Source organism: Mustela erminea, chromosome 3, assembly GCF_009829155.1.
Source record: "Mustela erminea isolate mMusErm1 chromosome 3, mMusErm1.Pri, whole genome shotgun sequence".
Classification (NCBI taxonomy): Eukaryota; Metazoa; Chordata; class Mammalia; order Carnivora; family Mustelidae; genus Mustela; species Mustela erminea.
Window position 1 is genome coordinate 63,502,979 of NC_045616.1, and position 22,006 is coordinate 63,524,984.

At 34.7% G+C, this 22,006-nt stretch overlaps 1 protein-coding gene and 1 long non-coding RNA gene across 5 annotated transcripts in view; one reads left to right on the plus strand and one right to left on the minus strand.

Annotated features, from left to right (window-relative positions):
- Positions 1-22,006, minus strand: part of POLK (DNA polymerase kappa) — a 67,844-nt gene that overhangs the window by 13,993 nt on the left and 31,845 nt on the right. For all 4 annotated transcript variants that reach the window (XM_032335939.1, XM_032335938.1, XM_032335940.1 and 1 more), the window contains exons 4-9: positions 14,584-14,736; positions 10,815-10,946; positions 7,802-7,955; positions 3,918-4,157; positions 2,406-2,530; positions 877-1,043 (exon numbers count right to left, since the gene is read on the minus strand). In XM_032335939.1, the coding sequence (XP_032191830.1) occupies positions 877-1,043; positions 2,406-2,530; positions 3,918-4,157; positions 7,802-7,955; positions 10,815-10,946; positions 14,584-14,736 (971 nt within the window). The remainder of the gene's footprint in view (positions 1-876; positions 1,044-2,405; positions 2,531-3,917; positions 4,158-7,801; positions 7,956-10,814; positions 10,947-14,583; positions 14,737-22,006) is intronic.
- LOC116586236 lies at positions 11,764-18,346 on the plus strand. Its single transcript, XR_004283944.1, has 3 exons — positions 11,764-11,795; positions 13,539-13,545; positions 18,273-18,346. It is a non-coding gene; the product is annotated as an uncharacterized LOC116586236 (long non-coding RNA).

Sequence of the window (22,006 nt, forward strand, 5' to 3'; positions counted from 1 at the left end):
ACTCTTACTCCCCAAGGCATGTTCTAGTCCCTAACTCTGCCTTACTTTCTTCATTTGTTTATTTGGTTACTTCATATTTGCCACACTATTCTGCAAAGTCCATGAAGACAAGATTTTGTCTTATTTTCTACTGTTCTTCCCAGTGCCTAGAACAGTAACTAATGAAGTAAGTACTCACTACTGAATGAATCAGTCAATCATTTATAAGTCTGGAAAAAGAAAAGAAATAAAACTTGTTTTATTTATAAAAGAAAAGAAATGAACTTTTTAGGTCATGAGGCTCTCAAAGAATCATTAAATTTCCCCACTTACGGGGTAAATTCTCGAATATGAGTAACCTTTCTTTCCTCAACAATCAGACCATTAGTCTTATGTTCTGAACAAAAACAAGGCAGGTACAGAAAAGAAAGTACTCATCGTTCTTCTTATCTATCTAACCAACTGCTGTAGCCAATAGTCAAAGAGTGATTCTTTGTTCTTTTCCTTTCCTGCCACCTGCAATCTTTTGGCTCTAATTCAAAAATTATATTCCAGAATGAATGAGACTCAAAAAATTTTAAAGCATGTTATCCTATAAAGGTGTCTAGGTGGCATTGTCAGTTGAGCATCTGATCATGGTTTCAGCTCAGGTCATGATCTCAGGGTCCTGGGAGCAAGTCCTACATTAGGCTCTGTACTCTGTAGAGTCTGCTTGAGCTTCTCTCTCTCCCTCTCCTTCTGCCTCTCCTGCTCTCTCTCTCTCTTTTTCTGGAATAAATAAGTAAATCTTTAAAAAGAAATAAAAAAAATGTTATCCTATAGCTTCCTTATCAATGGTTAAAATTGTTATTTCAGGAAATGATAAGAAAAAAACAGAATGACTACACATATAGGTACCTTGTCAGGTGTGTTGAACCTAGACCCAGGGAAATATGAAGGAAATGATGCCAAGATGTTTCAGAGAAAAGAAGAGAAAGCAATGCCCTCTGTTGGTAGAGTTCTGTACAAGTAATAATTCCAAGAGCCTTTAACATTTTCTCTGTAACTTTTCCTATTCCAGAAACCTAGAAAAGAGTTAATATTTATTATTAATACAGTTTTACATTAAGGCAAGTAAAGATATTTAATCTCATTATACCTTTTATAACCAATAAAAGGTATGAATAATGTGACCATCCTCACAAGTCATACAATAAAACTACTTTACTTCTCGGTACATCTCCTAAACTAGTGTTACATGGAAATTTAAAATTTTAAATTACACAAAATTTTAAAAAGCATTAAAGAGGCACCTAGGTGGCTTGGTCGGTTAAGCATCTGCCTTCAGCTCAGGTCATGATCTCAGAGTCCCGGGCTCGAGTCCCCCATCAAGCTCCCAACCAGCAGGGAGCCTGCTTCCCCCTCGCCTTTTGCCCTCCCCAACTCATGCTCTCTTTCTCTCTCAAATAAATAAATAAAATATATATTTTTTAAAGCATTAAAAAAAGAGTTCTACAGTCATAGAAGCTTGAAAAATGGTGGAATAAGCAAATCTAAAATAAACTTTTTACTGCAAAACTTATGAATCTTTAATATAACATTATCTGTTGTTATCCACTAAGCCTGGTATGTTCCAAAGTTCTTTGACCCCAGAACGTTTTTCAATGGCATAGTTATTCATATCTTGAAAAACACAATGGAAAACACTGCTTTATAGCTACATCTTACATACTCTAAACCATTCAGTGATCATACATTATATCCTCTGGTATGGCCTTTCTTCTGGGCATTGAAAAATGTATCTTTAAATTCACTCCTGTATGTGATGTGAGAAAATCAGGCCCCAGAACATCAATTATTCTTTTTTTAAAAAACCTATATGCAGAAAAATCTACAAGCTATAAAAAATAATAAAACACACCATTTTTATAAAAAACCCCTATGGGATCGTTTTACCATTTTAAAGACAGTAATGTATTTTGGGGGTTTTGGGGGGAGGGGGTCAAAAACAATTAAATTTCCAGATCTCTTTTAAGTCTCATACCTATTAATCTGATGGCAATTTAGACTTTAGAATCAAGAGAGTATTAGAGGTTACAGCTGAAGGACCCTTACAAGTATTCTTCTTATTTCTGTTCTTCTTGACAGAGGTACACTTAAAAGTCTTTCATCTACTACTTTCTTAAAACTTTTTGGCAAACAAACTTCCTAAACCTCAATTTAAGGGTTTCATAGAAAGATTTCTTCAAATCCAAATTCAATCATCCATTATACTTCCTGCTTGTTACCAACTGCTCTAAAACTTTTCAGCAAAGAATGATTACTACCATCCTAAGTAGTTTCTCTTCAGAATATATATATTTATGTTTACAAATATAGTTTATATTTAAATATAAATAAAATTATATTTTATATAAATAAAATAGAAATTTTATACAAAATCTCACCTTTCTAATAGGTAAGTCCTTGATGAAGTCCATCACAGCTTGTCTGCTGGGGAGAATTTGGTATTGTCCATTTGGTTTATTCTTATCACTGCATACTTTTGCTAACATTGTATTTGGGGCAATTCCTTAAAAGAAGAACATTCTGATGACTCAAAGAAGGTGACATGTATCATTTTAAAATATGAGATGACAATACAGAAATAGTGAATGTAGGAAGTCCAAAATGATGACAAATGATACTTTAAAAATAACAACTGATAACTACCTATCTCCCCAGGGCTTGATATGATTTTAGGAAAAGGAATTGTATTAGTCACTGTGGCAGCAGAAATGAAGAATATTTAAATCTCCATGGAATTTTAAAGTCTAAGAGTAATGTCAGTGTTTATTTAAGTAATATTATTAGTTTACAGACCATCTTTAGTTGTAATACACGGTTGATTTATAGAAAAGATCCAGAATATAATTTAGGGTGGATGTTCACTCTTTGAAAGGTCTTTTGTATAGATTACCCAAGTAAAGAAAAAAAAATCAAAGATTCCAGGTTACATTATATTTAAAACAATGATAGTAAAATATATGCACTGTTTTTATTATGTTTATTATGTTTTTATTAAAGCAAATTAATACCTTTTAGAAAGCTGTTTTGAACATTTCTGAGACTCAATGATCAATTAAGATACTTGAAATAGGTATATTCAAATATGATGATTAAATGATTCATTTCAATTTTTATACACATCCTACTAAAATTTGTTACTTATTCTCACACTTTGGCAAAGAAAAAAAAAAAAGATTAACCTAATCTTAATGCTAATTTACGGTCCTCATGATGAATATCAGTTTCTATGCTAAGACAGAGTGATACCTTTATGGGTTACTGACATTTGTAAAGCTCTTTTTCCCTCCACCAGCTGGTCCTAGATTGCTATGTTGCTAGTCAGGGCTTCTGTAGGGTCTCTCTTGTAATCCTGGACAGGGTTGAAAAACTTCAAAGGGAAAACTAATAAACTATTCCGTACTAAGCCAATTAAAATGTATTGTATGCTTTAAAAAGGATAGCTACATGAGATTTATGATAGTTGTTTTCTTTGGGTTCATAGGCTTTTCTGCTTAATTCCAATTTACCTGTTGCTTCATAGAATTCTGAATAGGTAAAGTCATTAGAAGTTGAATCAAAGGGGCGCCTGGGTGGCTCAGTGGGTTAAGCCGCTGCCTTCGGCTCAGGTCATGATCTCAGGGTCCTGGGATCAAGTCCCGCATCGGGCTCTCTGCTCAGCAGGGAGCCTGCTTCCTCCTCTCTCTCTCTGCCTGCCTCTCTGCCTACTTGTGATCTCTCTCTGTCAAATAAATAAATAAAATCTTTAAAAAAAAAAAAAAAGAAGAAGTTGAATCAAAAAGGGTAAGAAAACATTCCTATAAGCTTAATAGCAAGGAAGAACTAATATTACACTTGAATTAGCCAGTCTGAAAATTTTAACTATGGTAGCCACCAAATCAGTTTTCAAGTACCTGCACTGGCTGTCAGTGTTGTTTTTTGCTCAATTCTGAAACGAATTTCCTTTACCACTTCCTCAGCTGATGTTCCAAAAACAATTGAATTTTGGAGTAGTTGAGGATTATTCTGTTCTTCAGAATTCACTTGTAAAGGATTTCCTTGGGGCTGCAGATCAGGAGGACTATCATCAAAAAGTAGTGGAGAGATGGAACGTTCATGCTCACTCAGTTTATTAGTTTCTTTTCCTGGTTTCTCTAAATTATAAACAGAAACAGTAATTATCATCATTTAAATAAGTATATATTTCACCAATGAGGTTTCCCTACATTCTTTCTAAAGACAAAAGAAATCTACTTTAGTTTTGTTTCTAAGGACCAAGATCAGAAGTGTTATTTATATTTATTTGTTTAACAAAGAAAATACTGATTCTGAGTTTTTCTTAAAAGGAATATTATCTGTTTCCATAGTATACATTTGAAGAGGAAATATCCTATGTAAAAATTGTGAATTTGTGTATCTTACCTAAATTAACTGAAACCTAGAATTGGGCCCAGGGTCATATTACTTTTTTATTTAAAAAGAAAGAAAGAAAGCTTTTTTTTTCCTTTACCCATTAAATTGGAATTTAGGAATGAGGAAAAAGGCATTAAGCCATAAGGAATAATTAAGCCTGAGAATTAAGTTTTGTTTTTAGAGGGAAAAGAACTTTAAATTTTCTTCATTCATGAAAGAAACTTTTCAGATGTTAAAATACTCTCAATATCTTCTTTTAAAAATGCTTATTTTGATTTTCACTTGCTTACATATAAAGTATCACTTTTACTGAAGGCACATTTAAATAAACAGTAATTATTTCTGTAAGTTACACTTCTTTAAATATACAAACTCTTAAGGTCTAATCAGACTAACTATAATAATATGAGTAGGCTACAACCTAATATTACTATTAAAAAATAAAGTAAAAATACTAATCTGGTTTTTACCTCATTTTATTTGCACTTTTCACAACTGGACTGTAAAATATATTTAAATCTATACCAATACTAAAAATGTCCTCATGAACAAATCCATTAATGATTACTTTCTGGGCTTAATGGAAGAGAAATACAATTTAAATGTATTTATAAAAATTAAGATTAAGAGCTTTCTGATCTCATTTCATAATTTTATTACATATGAATGTTTTCCAAATTGAGGTAAATGCAGAGCCAAAAATTAAATTTCTAGTTTCAAGATACATATAAATGCATATTATTTTAGAAATAAACCCTCCTTCTAAGGAGGGTTTTCTAAAGATAATATAAATAATATGACTAACACCAGATTAGTTTCAAATTATAAAGCACATAATATGAATTCAGTTATAGACAAATGTTTTCCAAATCTGAATTCCCAGGCCATATACAAAATAAGCCTTATTTTCAAACTTAATATTAGCTAATACTTAGGTACTTCAGTTACTTTCATTTTTCATATTCTGGTTTTAAAATGCAGAGCACTGGGGCTCCTGGGTGGCTCAGTAGGTTAAGCATCTGCCTTCACCTCAGGCCATGATCCCAGGTCCTGGCATCGAGCCCCACTTTGGGCTCTCTGTGGCACGGGGACCTGCTTCTCCCTCTCCTTCTGCCTGCTGCTCCCCCTGCTTGTGCTCTCTCTCTCTGTCAAACAAGTAAAATGTTTAAAGAAAAAATAAAATGCAGAGCATTTCAGAAAGCATTATGGCGGCGGCACAGCTGAAATGGTATTTGCCTGGCCCCCTTTCCCCCATCAGGATGGGTAAAAGTCAAGGTAAAGAGAGCTGTACAAAAACCACACACCTAGTAAGGCACCTGTCACATTCATAAGCCCCTTCTACAGAATTATCCTGTGTTTTGTACCTCATGAGTCTACAACAATACCCTTAGGTGGGTCACTGATGGAATGCTGGAGTAGGAAGCAAAGCATGCAGTCCAGGTTCTGCCCTTATTAGAGCAGTTGCTAAATGGCCCAGTTACCTATTAATCAATCTGTCTACTTTTCTATTTGGCCTGGCTATACAACTAATGCTAAAGTAATTTCTTATCTGCTTTCTGAAAAAAAAGATCTTTATAATCCCCATAACTGAGGTGATCAGAGTACAAAACTGAGGTTTCTTATCATCTGAAACACTGGGATTAAAGCATCCCATCTTTATATGGGATATATGGATGGTGAGTGCTACAAGAATAGGGTATTTCAGTGTCTTACACTGCCTCCTGCTCACCATCCAGATTTATATGGCAAAATAAACATAATAACAATTATTTTATTTGCTTATAGACAAAATAATTAGCACTATTCTTCCAAAAGATGGCACCTTTCAGAAAAGGGGCAAACAGCAGAAAAATGTCTGGGACTTCAGAAGAAGTTACATCAATTCCCTTCTGTGGCACCAACTCACTGTGGGCAGCTTCCTATGGCATTTGTGAAATCAGATATGCTGAAAAGTCCCACCCACAGGGATTTACACATGAGGGGGGAAAAAAGTTAAAACTACCTTAAAAATACAAAATACAGGAAGAGTAAAGTACATAAGTAATTAGGAGTTCACATCCTTTAAGTGAGTTTGTGCATAGTTTAATAAATGAACATTAGTAGAGAATAAAAATATTTACCTTAGTCCCAGTGTAATTTTTTTTTTAACATCTTGTGAGCATAATTGTTATAGGAGGTCTCAGAGAGATGCTCTGATATAACAATATAACGATTCCCCCACCCTCTCTTGTGAAAAGTAAGGAAATAAATTGAGATGAAAGCAAACTGACATTAGGCTTTGTGTGCCTCTTCCCCCAAACAATAAAAATATAATACAAAAGATCATTTGCTCTAAGCCTCTGTGTCCAGGAATTATGCCTGTTTATTGTTTAATGTTTCTATTAAAGAGAGAGACCTGTGCCTTAGAGTTCTAAATAAGGTAGTGGAGTTGTGATTTGATGTCCCCACTAAACTTGCTCCGAAGATGTGAGCCCCAAACAATGAGTGTCAGAATGTTATGCCATTGAAGATCCACCATTTTTGCTTCAGGGAAAGTTACAGATAGATTTCCTCACCACTGGCTGTCCCCACCTGAAGAAGGCAATGAGTTGTGCACATGAAATACAGCTGTGGGCTGTGAGCAAACCCTCTGTTTCTACATTTTCACCCAGATGAACTTTTTTCAGAGGTCCATGACAGCTAAGATATTTGAAGTAATCATACCTCTGACAGAGTGTTGAAAGCATTATGTGTAAATAACTACATGGTTCTCTGACATTATTTTGGATAAGTAACAAAAGGGATCATTCAGAAAAAAAACCTTGGGGTCATGAAACTTCTTTATCAGTGTGTACAAAAGAATCACAATAAGGTCTAAGGAAGAGTTGGGAGTCATTAATTTTGGCAAGGTTGAAAATAGTCATAATCACTGTGTAATCAGATCATAGATCATTTTGAAAATGAGGGGGAAAAAAACCACACAATGTTTCGATATATTTGAGACTTTTTAAAAAATCTAATTCCTTTTAACAACCACAACAAAAGTCCTTAAATAGATAACCTCCTCAGATTCAACACAATCCAACCTTTCCTTAGATCTTCAGAAAAGAACTGCTATGAAATTACTTTACTCAATGGTTCTGCAGATTCTTAAACTCTAGAGATTTAACAATCTCATTTGGTTTAAAAGTGATTTAAACCAATCTCTTTGGATTAAAAGTTACAAATTTAACTTAGAAATTCCACCGGTATACTTTAAGTTCCCGATTTTTCATTTTGAATACTTTTTCATTATAAAGGTATACCTTTATAGTTTTATCACCTATGCATGCTAATAAGTTAATTGGGTTAATTCAAAGGGCTTTTTGTTTGTTTTTTAGTTTGATCATTCTAATAAATTGCTTACCATTTTCTAGAGAGTTCCCTGTTTTGATGAAATACTTCCTTTTGTCCTCGGGCCAATTTTGTCTTTCCTGTAAGTGCTTTGTTATATTCAAGTAGGCTTCATCAAGACTCATAGCCATAAAATTGGGATCATAATCAGCAAGTATTTCCTTAACCTTCAAAAGGAACAAAATGATTTAAATTTTGCTGCCAAAGCAAAACCCGTAATATAACAGCTGATAAGAAACATTAATATTCTTACTTTGCAACTACAGTAAAAATCCTGCAATCAATAGCTCATGGATTTAGGGAATAAATAATTTATTGCTAGCACAAGTTTGTCCAAAGGCTCGTTAGAATTAAAATAGATCATGAAGGCAGAAGACCATGAAACAGCTTCATCTGATACAATCTCTACTCAGCCACCTTTATCTAGATATAATAAATGACTCAAATAAGTCTCAGACATCATTCTGGTAGGCACAGAAGAAAGGGTTAAGTAACATAATTTAAAGTAACTGGTTAAAAATAGAAATGGGAACAATAGGATCCTGCTCCCCCTCACCTTTTTGTTTATTTTTAAAAGAACTAATCCTTTTTTTCAAAGTAGTCTCCACACCCAGCATGCGGCGCAAAGTGGTGAGTTATTGAACTCAATAACCCTGAGATTGAGATCTGAGCCAAAATCAAGAGTTTGATGCTTAATTGACCTGAGCCATCTAGGTGCCCCTAAAAAGGAATAATCTTACATAAAATACTATGTTGCTTTAGAAAGTAGTTCTATTTTAATTAATTATAAATATGCACATAAAACTCTACTCAAAACATACATTAATGCATGTATCCATTCAGAAAACAAAGCTCAATTATTGAAATTTGGAATGGAAAAGATGACAAAATATACAGTGGAAGTCTGTGACTACATTAAATGACAGGGAAAGTCTGGAGCTGCATCTTGAGATAAATAAAAAGATCAGAATTTCCATATGATTCCAGAAACACCATTTATGTAAGATAGTTTTATTATACAAAACTATAAATGTTTCTAACCACTGAAGTATTAACTGAAATAGGAAATAGTTGCCAAAATAATATATACATATTTGAAAAACGTATTTGTTGAATTATGTTATCCTTCCATCTAGTATTTAAAACCTGTCTGCTGTATCATGAGAAAAGCCTTTTTTGAAGTTTTATAAAATAAAGCTTTTTAGCTTAATTTGATTATGAACAGCTGAGTCAAAGGTAATTTTAGAAAATGGTGATATAAAACTTGGCCAAGCTTTACTCAGAGAGTACCTTAATTAGCTTTGTTCTTCTGGAAGAAACCAATTTTATAATGTACTCAAATGGAATCTTTCTAGTGAAAATGAAACTCTGGAAAGTCTGTAGTTGGCAGACAACGAAGATTATTCTGAATGAGAAGTACTCCCTAGAGACATGGAGTACTCACTAACTTCCTTTTCAGAGGATACTGCTTGAAGAACAAAAATAGACATGTTCCAGTAAAACTCAAGTACTTAGGTTCCAACAGTCAAAGCTGTTCCATTCTTTTGGAAAAAAGAAAAATGGGTCTCCTTAAACTTTTTAAACCAAGTCATACATATTAATATACTTAGAGTCAGTGAATTTGTGCTGTAGTTGGTTCACACGTAACAACCCATTTGCTATCTGCAAATAAACTAGTTAGATCCTGCTCGAATTAGAGAAAGGTTTCTTCAATTTCCGTAACAAGACAGAAGAGAACTAAAAACAATTTAGCTCTCATTATCATATTGTCAGAAGTTTTACTGAATTAAAGCAGGAAAAAAATTCCTTCTTACAAGGTCTCTGAAGGATTTTCAAACTTATTGAAAGCCCGTAATATTTGTGGTTAGCATTTTATCTCTTTCTCATTAGTAATATGGTAAAACAGATAAGCAGAAACCACACTGGAATGTGGTTCCCCCTTCTCCCATCCAAGTACTAACCAGGCCTAACCCTGCTTAGCTTCCAAGATCAGAAGAGATGGGGCGCATTCAGGGTGGTATGGCCATAGACTGGTTCCCCCTTCTTTACCACATTTTCAGAGATAGGCAAAAAGTACTTGCTGCCACAGACCGTTTTTGAAAGAATGAAAAAAAACAGAATTTTTTAAAAATTTGGGGTGCATACCATTCCAGTTTGGGGAGGTTTCACTTCTAGAGTACATGAGGTATAATACAAATAAGAGGAGTGAATCTAAAGATGACCTACGTGACCAAATGATAGTAAGGGTTAGGCCATAGATTTTTAAGGGTTTCAATTCAGACAGCAGTCTTTAACACAGTGCATTTTTATACATAAGTCTGAAACTGTTTGATGCACTATTCTAAAATTTTAACTGATGATATGTTTTAGCACTAGCTAAATGATAGTCCAGTTATCAAAAACAGAGAAAATCACAATTTTCATATATGACAATTTAGGCAATTTTACTGAGTAATCAAATCTTTATATTTCAGATCCTTTTCAAAGTAAGATGATTCCCTTTTTTCCTTGATTACTGGTCTCTCAAACATTAAAGGCTCATAAGCATCTTCACTAGACTGTGAGGCAAGAAAAACAGTTAAGATAATGGAATTTCATTACTGTCTAAAAACATTTATTATTATTGTGAATAGAAAAATTTATTCACAAAAGAGGTTGTAATTAATGACATGAGTAGATTATGTAAATTATAAATAGGTAATTCTAGAAAAAAAGTATATTGCATATTAAGAAAAAAAACACCTAAAGTTAATACAGATTATAATTTAGGCAATTTAAAGTTTTCTAGGTAGATAGTTTTCTAAACAGATGAAAAAATATGTGCAAGAGCAAAGATCTGGGAAATAGGAGGGTGTTCTGTATACTTAGCTCAGTTTTCAATATATGAACTGAAGAAGAGGTAGGAGGTAAGACTTAAAGGGATAAACTAAGGCCAAATTCTGATGCACTAAGTCATTTGGGCTTGACTCTGTAGGTGACAGGGAATCAGTGAAAGGCTGTAAGTAAGAGTGCTTCATCAGACTTACCTCTGTACTCACAGCTTTGTATTTGTCAAAGTTTGGGGGCACAATAATAAGTTGTGGGCAGAGTCTTTTAGCAATAAATCCTGGCATGGCTGCACGAACACCAAACCTCCTTGCATGGTAATTCGAAGTAGACTGAAAGAAAACGGACCACATGGGAAAAAATATACAAACCTAAATGGGCATACCAATCAATGAGTTCATAAGAAACACATTACTGATGTGCATTTTCAAGTCAAGGACATCTGTCTTATAGGCCGCAGTCTCGAATCAAGCTTTGACTTTATCCTATCAAATGGTATTACGATACCATGACCCTCTCTCTTACAATATGTCTCCATATTTATGATGCCAGGTAATAAACAAGACTAAAAAGAAGGTTCTCTTACATTTCCAATTAACTAAACTTCATTAGCTCTAAGGCATACCTGTAATATAGTATGTACCAAAGTTTGGATGATAGTAGGTGATGTTACATGAAAGTAATAACTATAAAGGAATGTTATATATAGTACAAGTAGTATGGATATTAAATGTAACAGTCTAGAAAGTAATAGCATGGTATAATAGTATAGATTTGGAATTTGCATTTGAAATTTTTCATTTGGAACCAAAGTCAAAGGTTCTATTAATTGTCAGCTAAATTAAATGTCAAAAAAATGAAGTGATGAAAGCTTAAAAGAGCTTTTAAAATTAAATTTTATTTCTTAAGGCTTGAACATACATTTTGGTGAAAACATTTTCAATAGGAGATGGAACTAAAAAATTATGAAAATAAGAAGGAGAACATTACTTTTTTTTTTTTTTAAGATTTTATTTATTTATTTGACAGACAGAGATCACAAGCAGGCAGAGAGGCAGGCAGAGAGAGAGGAGGAAGCAGGCTCCCCACTGAGCAGAGAGCCCGGTGCCGGGCTTGATGCCAGGACCCTGGGATCATGACCTGAGCCGAAGGCAGAGGATTTAACCCACTGAGCCACCCAGGTGCCCTGAGAACATTACTTTAAAATCCTGTTAAGGGGCGCCTGGGTGGCTCAGTGGGTTAAGCCGCTGCCTTTGGCTCAGGTCATGATCTCAGGGTCCTGGGATCGAGTCCCGCATCAGGCTCTCTGCTCAGCAGGGAGCCTGCTTCCTCCTCTCTCTCTGCCTGCCTCTCTGCCTGCTTGTGATCTCTCTCTGTCAAATAAATAAATAAAATCTTTAAAAAAAAATCCTGTTGATACCACAATACCACTTATAAATTTTTTTTTATCACAAACAAAATCTTTGAAATCTCAAGTGAAAATTCAAAGAAATGTAAAACAATCTATCACATGAAAGGATTACTTCAGACTAGTATCAATTTGCCATTAGTAGCTTTCAGATGGCATTTTAAAAATCTTGATAGTACTCAAAACTATGCCAATCTTTGACAGTATTCTGGGAGAGAAGATGCAGATGGGACTAGAAAGACAAATCAATGTTTTAAATATAAATAACTCTAATGGAATGGATATGAAAGCTAGTAGGTTTGTGGTAGATTGTAAATCACAGCCACGATACTTTATAGTTCCTCCTATTCAAGGGTGGGTTCCAGTCCCTCATACCAAGTGACTTGTACTGTGACTTGTTTTGACCAGAAGAATATGAGGGAGTGACATTGTGAGTCGTGAAGCCTAGGCATTATGAAGTCTGTAACTTCAGCCTTTGCTTCCCTGGGGATCCAACAACTATATAAAGGTCTTGGGTTAAATTGCTAAATGATGATATACTATGCGGAGAGGGAAAAGCTCATCGGCTGGAAGCCATTCCAGCCACCTTGGCTGAAAGGCCAAGTGTGTTAATAAAGCCATTTTGGATCCTCCAACCCCAGCTAAATAACTGTAGCCAACCCTCGGTAGAGTAAAAATCCCCAGTGTGCTCTGCTCAAATTACAGAATCATGAGCAAACCACTAAGTACTTAAAGGGGTTTGTTATGCAGCAATAAATAACTGCTAAGGGTCTATGTTTTGACTATGAGTACTAACTTAGAATACTTTGAAGATCCAACAAATTATTCAAAAAAGAATTCTGGGGGCGCCTGGGTGGCTGAGTCTTCAGCCAAGCTTTCAGCTTGGGTCATGATCCTGGGGTCCTAGGATCGAGCCCCACATCAGGCCCTCTGCTTGGCGGGGAGTCTGCTTTTCCCTTTCCCACTCCCCCTGCTTGTATTCCCTCTCTCCCTGTCTCTGTCTCTGACTGTAATAGACTGAAATAATCAAACATATACCATCACTGCCATTAATTTGTAAATACACTTTTATGAATTTAATAGAACAAAAGCAAATTTATTCCAAATCTCATTAGAAATGAAGTCTATTAGTTGAGTATACAAAAGGGGTAATCTTTGTTTAAATATGGCAAATAACCATTCTGAATTTGGAAGTAATAATTTTTAGGAGGATATAATTCATAGGAAGAAAAATATTTTGCAGATCTAGCAGCGGGTTTAGCTTTAAAATATATACATATGTACACAAAGATAATTTCACATAAATATATGGTGGTATATATTCTTTTTGTTTGTTTTTAAAGATCTTATTGTTTTATTTGACAGAGAAACAGTGAGAGAGGGAACACAAGCACAGGAAGTGGGAGAGGGAGAAGTGGGCTTCCTGCAGAGCAGGGAGCCTAATGTGGTACTCGATCTCAGGACCTGGGATCATGACCTGAGCCGAAGGCAGATGCTTAATGACTCAGCCACCCAGGCGCCCGGTGATACATATTCTTAAGAAGATTAAATACATTTTTTCAAATATCAGCTGATGATTTGTAGGAAAGGGGAGTAGTCTTTCAGTAAAGATTTTTTGGAACCTGGATTGTTAGTTGCCAGCATACCTATGGAAGCAGAGATGATGAACAAATAGATAATAGTTTTATAATAAAATAGTAACTCAGTAGGAATTAGGTTTATAGCTGTCTAAAGCATTGGAAGGAGTTAGAAAGAGGGAAGAACTCTCCTTGTTTCTCTTATATGTTTTTTAATATCAAAATCCATCTATTCCAGGGGCCATTATTAGTTCCCCACAGATTTTTAGCCACATATAGCAATCCTGGCCATCTTTTTACCTTTCGGTGGTGATAAGGAAGAGCAACATGGTAATCAGAAAAGCAAAGGTTCCAAGTCATAAGGAAGAATTAATTACAGCAGTATTCTAATAAAATATACTACCCTAGAACTAAAGTTGGCAAAACTTTTCTGTAAATGTCCAGATAGTGATAGTAATTACTTTGAGCTTTGCAGATCATATAGTCTCTGTTGCAGCTACTCAACTCTGCTCTTTTAATACAACAAACAAATGGGTGTGACTGTGTTCCAATAAAATTTTATTTACAAAAAAAGACTAGATTTGGCCTGCAAGCCATTGTTTGCAAACCTGCTTTAGGGTAACACTTCCTTTTCTTTCATCTCCAATTCCCCTTTTACTGAAACAGTTACTTAAGAAAAAATACAGCTTGCAATAGAAAGATATAATGCCACTCTACTACTCACCAGGCTTGTAACTTTGGGGAAGTTTTTAAGCACCTCTCTGAGTTAGTTTTTTGTCGTCAAATGGAAATAAAAATTTGTACCTCAAGAGATGTTGAAAGGATTCGGTAATTGAGCACATACAAAGGAAAATGCCCAGCAAACTTGTAGAGCTTACTAAAGGCTTCTCCCTTCGTGAACCACTAAGGCTTACTCAAATATGTTAAGGCTTACTCAAATATGTTATGAAATTTCCTTTTTGCCTTTGATCTTTACCTACTTACCAACATACTCATTGATCCTACAGCAATGGGTTTATCCTTCAATTCTGGATTGTCCCTCATTTCTACAGCTGCATAGAAAGCATCCATGTCAATGTGTACTATAGTATTGTTCAGATCCCGGCTCTGTTCCAATTCCATTGCAAATCTGTCAACCTTAATTTTTAAAAAATTAACACATTTTGAATCAACATGCTACTGAAATAGCACCAGTCATAACATTAATCTCCCTTTTAGTAAGTATCTGTCTCTCCCTGTCTATCCACCCATCCATCCATCTACCCTACCACCCACCTATCTATATATACTTGACTATTTTTTATTAAGTCTGATAATTTCTTCTATTTTCATTAAGACAGGCAGTTAAATCTCAAATATCATGCACTACCAACATGAATAAATGAACTGCTCCAACTGCTTGTATCAAATGATTCTGCTTTATAAATCTGAAGACCAATTTATTGTAAATAAAAGCTTCTGTTTAGGTAAAATAAACAACTCTCATTTGACTCATAACATTAATGTCAAAATAGAAACAAAGGATGTACAATGAAAGATTATATACTTCTTTGGCATATTATGTTTATGCTGAATAGTATCATAAAAGTGAATATACCAACCACAATGTAAACATTCCCTCTGTAGAACTGCCTTTATGGGGTTAAAATTTGGTATCCATTAGTCAATACAAATCAAAATTGAAAATTCAAGCTATAATTTATTCTTTCATGAAACACTTCAATTTATATGTCAAATATAACAGTGTAGAACCTTAATCTTTAAAGCACTTTTTATCTCTCTAGTGAGAAAGCACTGGATTGATAAGAAGAAAGGGAAATGAAAGGAAGTAAAAATAACCAAAGTAGGGCAGTAAGAAAAGGGCTTATGTAACAGACATACACATTTTCAAGTGTTCCTTTTTTGTGGCCTCTACTCTAGAGGCTGAAGAAGCTAAATATGTTTCGCAGCTTTCCCTGCAGCCAAGGGTGGCTGGCTGTGTGACCATTTTGATCTATGATCACTTTGAATAAGTTGGAATACAGAAAGAGCACGGCAAAGTGGCTGGCACATGGTACAAGTTTAATGAATGTAATCTATGACTAAAGGATCAATGGACAGTGTAGAGCAAAATAATAAAAAACAGAGGGGAAGAGAGCCAGATATATAAGCAAGTGGGGTGAGCTCTGGAATGAAAGCAATTTCCATTATGTGGCGATCTCTGTAGCAGTTTTTCTCAAAAATGGAGAGTTACAGGGGTATAATTTGGCTTTTTCTCTTTGTTGGACTTCAACCTTGCTTCCATTCTGCAAATTTTTTTTCATGGCCTTCCTTCTTAGCATTATAGTGGAACTAGCTTCCCACTACCTGCAGGTTAAGCCTGCAACTTCTCTTTTAGAAATAATCACCCTGAATCCTATTTGTCTCCAGTAGCCACAGTGAGCTTCTAGAAGGTCTGCTCCTGTTTAGGCTGTAACTCATGAATAGCCTGGGGTGCTTGGTACCTTCTTCAGGCTGTTCCTCTGTCCACAATGTCCGTCTGAGTTCTTTCATAAAGTCTTAAAGGGTCAGCTAGATATCTCTCTATAGCTGAATTACATCTCTGTCCTCCATGCCACAGAATTCAATGTTCTTTACTTGTTTTCCTGCTCTTACTATGCACTTACTGTATTAGATACTAAGTTATGAGTTCCACCAGGAAAAGGACCTCATTTGCCTTCAAATTCTTTCCTTATCAGACAGAAGGAGGTGAGACTCGTAGAATATATATATATATATATATATATATATATATATTTCTGCTTCAGAAAGAGAAGGTAGTATGTGTAGAAAAATTTTGGAGAAGGTTGGTCTCATGCAGTGAGACACCACTCTTAATAAATGGAACTTTTCAACACTACTCCAAACTATCATCCAGATTCAAAACAACTACTTCTTCCAGTACCTCAATTGTAAATTAGAGAATAGCACCCTGACATTAAAAAAAAAACAAAAGATGTAAACAAATCATGGAGGCTAATGAAAACAAGGGTGGATTAAAAACTATTATATGTTAATCCAGAAAATATACCTAAAATATGAGTCAATTGAGAATAAGGGAGTAGCATTTGAAGTATCTTAACCCATAAATACTGGAAAGGAAAAAGATAATAAATAGAAAGCAAACCAAATGGAAAAAAGTTCTCCTTAGCCCATATAATAATTCTGTGACAGTTTCTTCAGCAATCTATTATCTTTTCTGTGCTTGAAGTGCAAGTTCAGTTGCCAAAAGGAAACCTCCCCACTGAGTGACTCACACATTCCATTTGCCTCTACTCTCATTAGTCACTCTTGTCTAAACACTTTTTTCTCTGCATCTACCAAATGCACATCACCCTGCTTTTTTCAAATTCCTTCTACTGAAATCTTCATCAATGTTTTCCTTTCTTCCATTTTCCCTTCCAGATGACTTTCAAGTTCTGATCTGAGCCTCTAACATGTATGTTATCCCTTTTGCCATGGTTCAGAACCATGGTTAAGAATAAGAGCTTCTTGTGGGTTTCAACTCTGACACTTATTAGCTACAAGATAATGGGCAAGTTAACCCTCATTCTTACTTTGTTTCTAAATTTGGATGAAACCAACCCCCAAAGGTTAAAGAATTAAAAGGGGTACTCATGTAATGTAGTTACCCAGGGATATGGAAAGGGCTTAATTATATAACCTATAATTTTAGAAATAGAAGTGACATTTATTGAGTATATCATATGTGTTATACAACATGTTAAGTACTTCTTATGTTAACTCATTTAGGGTCAAAATAATTCTGAGTTACTAATTATTATTCTCATTTTAGAGAGGAGAAAACTAAACCTCAGTAAGATGCAGTAATCTGTCTTAAGCCACACAGCTGGAAAATCTTAGCAGTAGACCTGTAAAGCAAGTTGCTCCAAAGGCTGTGCTCTTTCCATTATTTTATGATGCTTCCCTAAAATGGATCTTAAAAAGTCTTTAACACTCAAGTTCCAATAGTGTGTTTTATATCAACATTATGTTTTATTTACCTTTTAAAAATCCCCTTTTTTATTACATTCAGGAGATTATTTCAGAAATACTGTTTTTCACTTTCTTAACTTATAATTACCCTAAAAATTATTCAGGAAAACTGAGTTCATAAAACCAATTGTTAAAGTGGTCAAGATGCACTGATTTGCTGCGTAGTTGCCATTTAATACAACATGGATGGTTGTCTATTCAATTTATGACCCCATGTTATAACAAGATGTTTTGGCAGCTATAAAAATGATTGCATCTTTAGCAAGTCTAATAAGGATAGGGCGGAGAGGAGAATAGGTTCTGAATAAACTGTGGGAGTTCATGCCAACAGAGGTTAGTTACCACATCTTGACTAGCAATAATAGTTCCTATCATCACAGTACACATAATAAAATCTATTATTTGGAAATTGTATGACTCTAGAATAGAATGCATTTCCCATGAAAACCTCTCTTTTCCTCAGATCTTTTTGATTCCTTGGAATTTCCTTAATCCTCTCCCATTTATACAATTTCTTTTAAAGGAAGTTCAACAAATGAAACAATTTAACAATCAACATAGAACATATTTCCTGCCACTCCCTCTGCAAAAGATGTCAGAGAGTCTCCACAGAAATAGTAAACTAAAATTGTAACAAAATGTGAAGATCTGTTATACAGTATAAGGTATTTTCTAATCCTTCAAATTATTAGTATATTTAAGGATATGAACTTTAAAAAGAGTTAATAGCAAATAGTTATTTTATTGCATGATTCATATGCATTTTATCTTTAAAACTTTATTACAGATATTTGTGTAGATCAATAAAACTTACCAAAAAAGAAGTTCTAAAAATAAATTGCCAAGAATTAATATCAATTTAAAAACAATATTATAGACAGATGGGATATTACCTTGTTGAAATGATGCTCAAATTTATTTGAAAGAAACAACATATGAGAAAAAAATTTTTGAAGAATGATAGTGAAGGAGAATATTAAAGTATATTATTATCAGTGAATAACTAAAATTGCATGGTACTGATATAGGAAAAGATTCAATTGAATATGAGAGAGAATCCAGAAACGAATCCAAATACAATGAGAATTTCATACATGGGAGTACCTCACTTCAATTCAGTGGAGAAAGGACTCAAGATTCAATAAATTCTGTTGGGACAAATGAATCACCATTTAGAAAAAAATGATACTATTAGGGAAAATGTAATATTCACCATTTAAGAAAAAAAAGTACTTAACACCTTACATTAAAACAAATTCTAGGTGGGCTTGGGTGGCTCCGTCAGTTAAGCCTCTGACTCTTGATTTCGGCTCAGGTCATGATCTCAGAGGCATGAGATTGAGCCCCATGTCTCAGTCTTTATGCTAGGCAGAGAGCCTGCTTAAGATTCTCTCTCTCGGGCGCCTGGGTGGCTCAGTGGGTTAAGCCGCTGCCTTCGGCTCAGGTCATGATCTCAGGGTCCTGGGATCTAGTCCCGCATCGGGCTCTCTGCTCAGCGGGGAGCCTGCTTCCTCCTCTCTCTGCCTGCCTCTCTGCCTACTTGTGATCTCTCTCTGTCAAATAAAAAAAATAAAAAATCTTTAAAAAAAAAAAAAAGATTCTCTCTCTCTCTCTCTCTCCCTCTATCCTTCACCCCTCCCCTCTCCCTCTCTTTACCTCTAAAACAAAACCAAAAACAAACTCAAAATGGACTAAAAAGCAAAATCTAGAAAAATACTAAAAGAACCTATAGGTTGCTTGTAAGGAATAATTTTCTACGCTTTCAATACAAAAGCCAAGAAAAAAAGAGTTTTTTAATACTGCTGTTTTGATTACATAAACATTTAAAACTGTATAGGAAAAAAAAACCCTGCATGATTAAAAGGCAAACAACATATTGGGGAAATATTTACAGCAAATGGCAGAGGAAAAAAATCTTTAATTTATAAGATGTATTAATCAAGAGAAGGATATATAAACTCCTCTAGAAACGCAGGCAGAGGATACTATTTTGGACTGCTCGTTGAACCCCCAAATCCATTCTCTCTTGCTTTCATAGTAATAGATTTATATCTGGGCATATGGCCACCCAGCTGGAAAATATTCTGTACAGCTTCTCCTGCAGTTAGGTGTGGCCATGAAACTTAAATTCTTGTCAAAAGAATGTGAGCTGATGTAATATGTGCAACTTCTCTTTCACTTGTTGAATAACAAATTACTCGCCTTTCATTTTTTTTTTTTTCCCCTCGCTCTTTCTTCCTTACTGGGGGCTGAAATATAGACTAGAGATAATCCCATTCTGTCAATCCAGGTTAAGAATAAATAACACTTAGGGTTAGAACAACCCGAAGTAGAACCGGGGTCCCAAAATTACTATGGTGAGCAGAACCACCCAATCAGTTGAGACTACTTACTATTACATGAGAAAGAAATAAACTCTTATCTGATTTGAACCGTTGTATTTTGGAGTCTCTTGTGACAGTAACTTAGCCTATATATTAATAGAATAAAAAAGGCAATTCCAATAAGAATGAAATATTAATGGCTAATATGAGAGAACACATGCTTTCTCTTTTATTATCTAAGGACACATTAAAATAACCATGGAATAATATTTGGACACTACAAGAAAAAACTAAGAGACTGATAAAATCAATAAAATCTAGTTTTAAAAACAAGTATGTCGAAAATGTAAAACTGTATCATCTTTGGTGAAAATAACAGGACAAGAGTGCAAACATACATAGATAAGAATGATTATCACAAGGTTATATATAAAACAAAAAACTGAAACCCTGGTGGGATAAGGTAAATAAATTCTGGTACCTCGATATAGTAGATCTAAATGACTAAAGCACAAAGAGAGCTTTAAAATGATGCACTAGGGCGCCTGGGTGGCTCAGTGGGTTAAGCCGCTGCCTTCGGCTCAGGTCATGATCTCAGGGTCCTGGGATCGAGTCCCGCATCGGGCTCTCTGCTCAGCAGGGAGCCTGCTTCCTCCTCTCTCTCTCTCTGCCTGCCTCTCTGCCTACTTGTGATGTCTCTCTGTCAAATAAATAAATAAAATCTTTAAAAAAAAATAAAAATAAAAATAAAATAAAATGATGCACTAAATGATAATTCAAAAGACTGAGGCAAGTGATCTTTTGTCATGATAGCAGACCACTTAACACATAAGTTAAAAAAATTAGTTTACACTCTAGGAGAGTATATATTAAAAAAAGACACATAGTTTGATAAAAAAGACATAAAATTTATGATTTCTGAACTCTATCATGAGAAGAATTGCCGCAAAATATTAACATAGGATAGAATATTAACATAATTTTATCATTATTAATGGTCTAAAGTGCTTTGTTAAATTGAATCAAATTTTGATAGAGGGCAAAAACTGTCTTTTTAAAAAAATATTTTATTTATCTATCTATTTGACAGAGATCACAAGCAGGCAGAGAGGCAGGCAGAGGGGGGGGGTGGGAAACAGGCTGCCTGCTGAGCAGAGAGCCCAATGCGGGGCTCAATCCCAGGGCCCGATGTGGGGCTCGATGTGGGGCTTGATCCCAGGGCCCTGGGATCATGGCCTGAGCGAAAGGCAGAGGCTTTAACCCACTGAGCCACCCAGGCACCCCTAAAAACTGTCTTTAAAAGTAAGCTTTATACCATATAATATTACATGACAGATACAATTAGAAAGAAAGCCTATTGAAAGAGTAATATATGTATAACTAGGTTTATTGTTATTTATGATTGGAAATACACAACACATAATGGAAAATAATAAAATAAAAGTAAACTTTATTAAAAAAATAAAAAGATAAAAAATAAAATTAAACTTTAGTTTTACTAGCAGAAGCTTGACTACTTTGAGTTCTCCATCTACTATACAATGTCCTGCAGCTTTGCCCTACACAAACCTTCCTCCCAAAATAGTTTTAAATACCAGAGGAAACTCTTGAGTATTTATTTCCCAGGGATGGTGGAAAAGCCAAAAGCCTCCAAATTTTTAGAAGTCTGGTGTTTTATCTTAAAAATTCATGTACATTTGGCAATCCACTCTAGTTTCAGTACAACACAATTATGTTTTAAATTTCTAATTTAATTAGTTGACATGTTCTTCCAGATCATTTTTGTAAAATTGAAGAAAACATGCCACATTTACCCTGTGGCCTTTTTCTAGCTACAAAATATGTATATAATAAAAAAGAACCATAAGTTTTGGATTAAATACTAGCTCTGAAGCTAGGCAAGTTATTTACCCTAAGGCTCCATTTACTCTTCTGTATAATGGAGGTGACAATGCCTTGGTACGGGGTCTTGATATAAAAGAGTAGAGCAATATTTAACAAAGTATAAGCCTCTGTTAAATTTTATCCCTTACAATACAATGAACATTTACATATTACCTTGTTGTCAG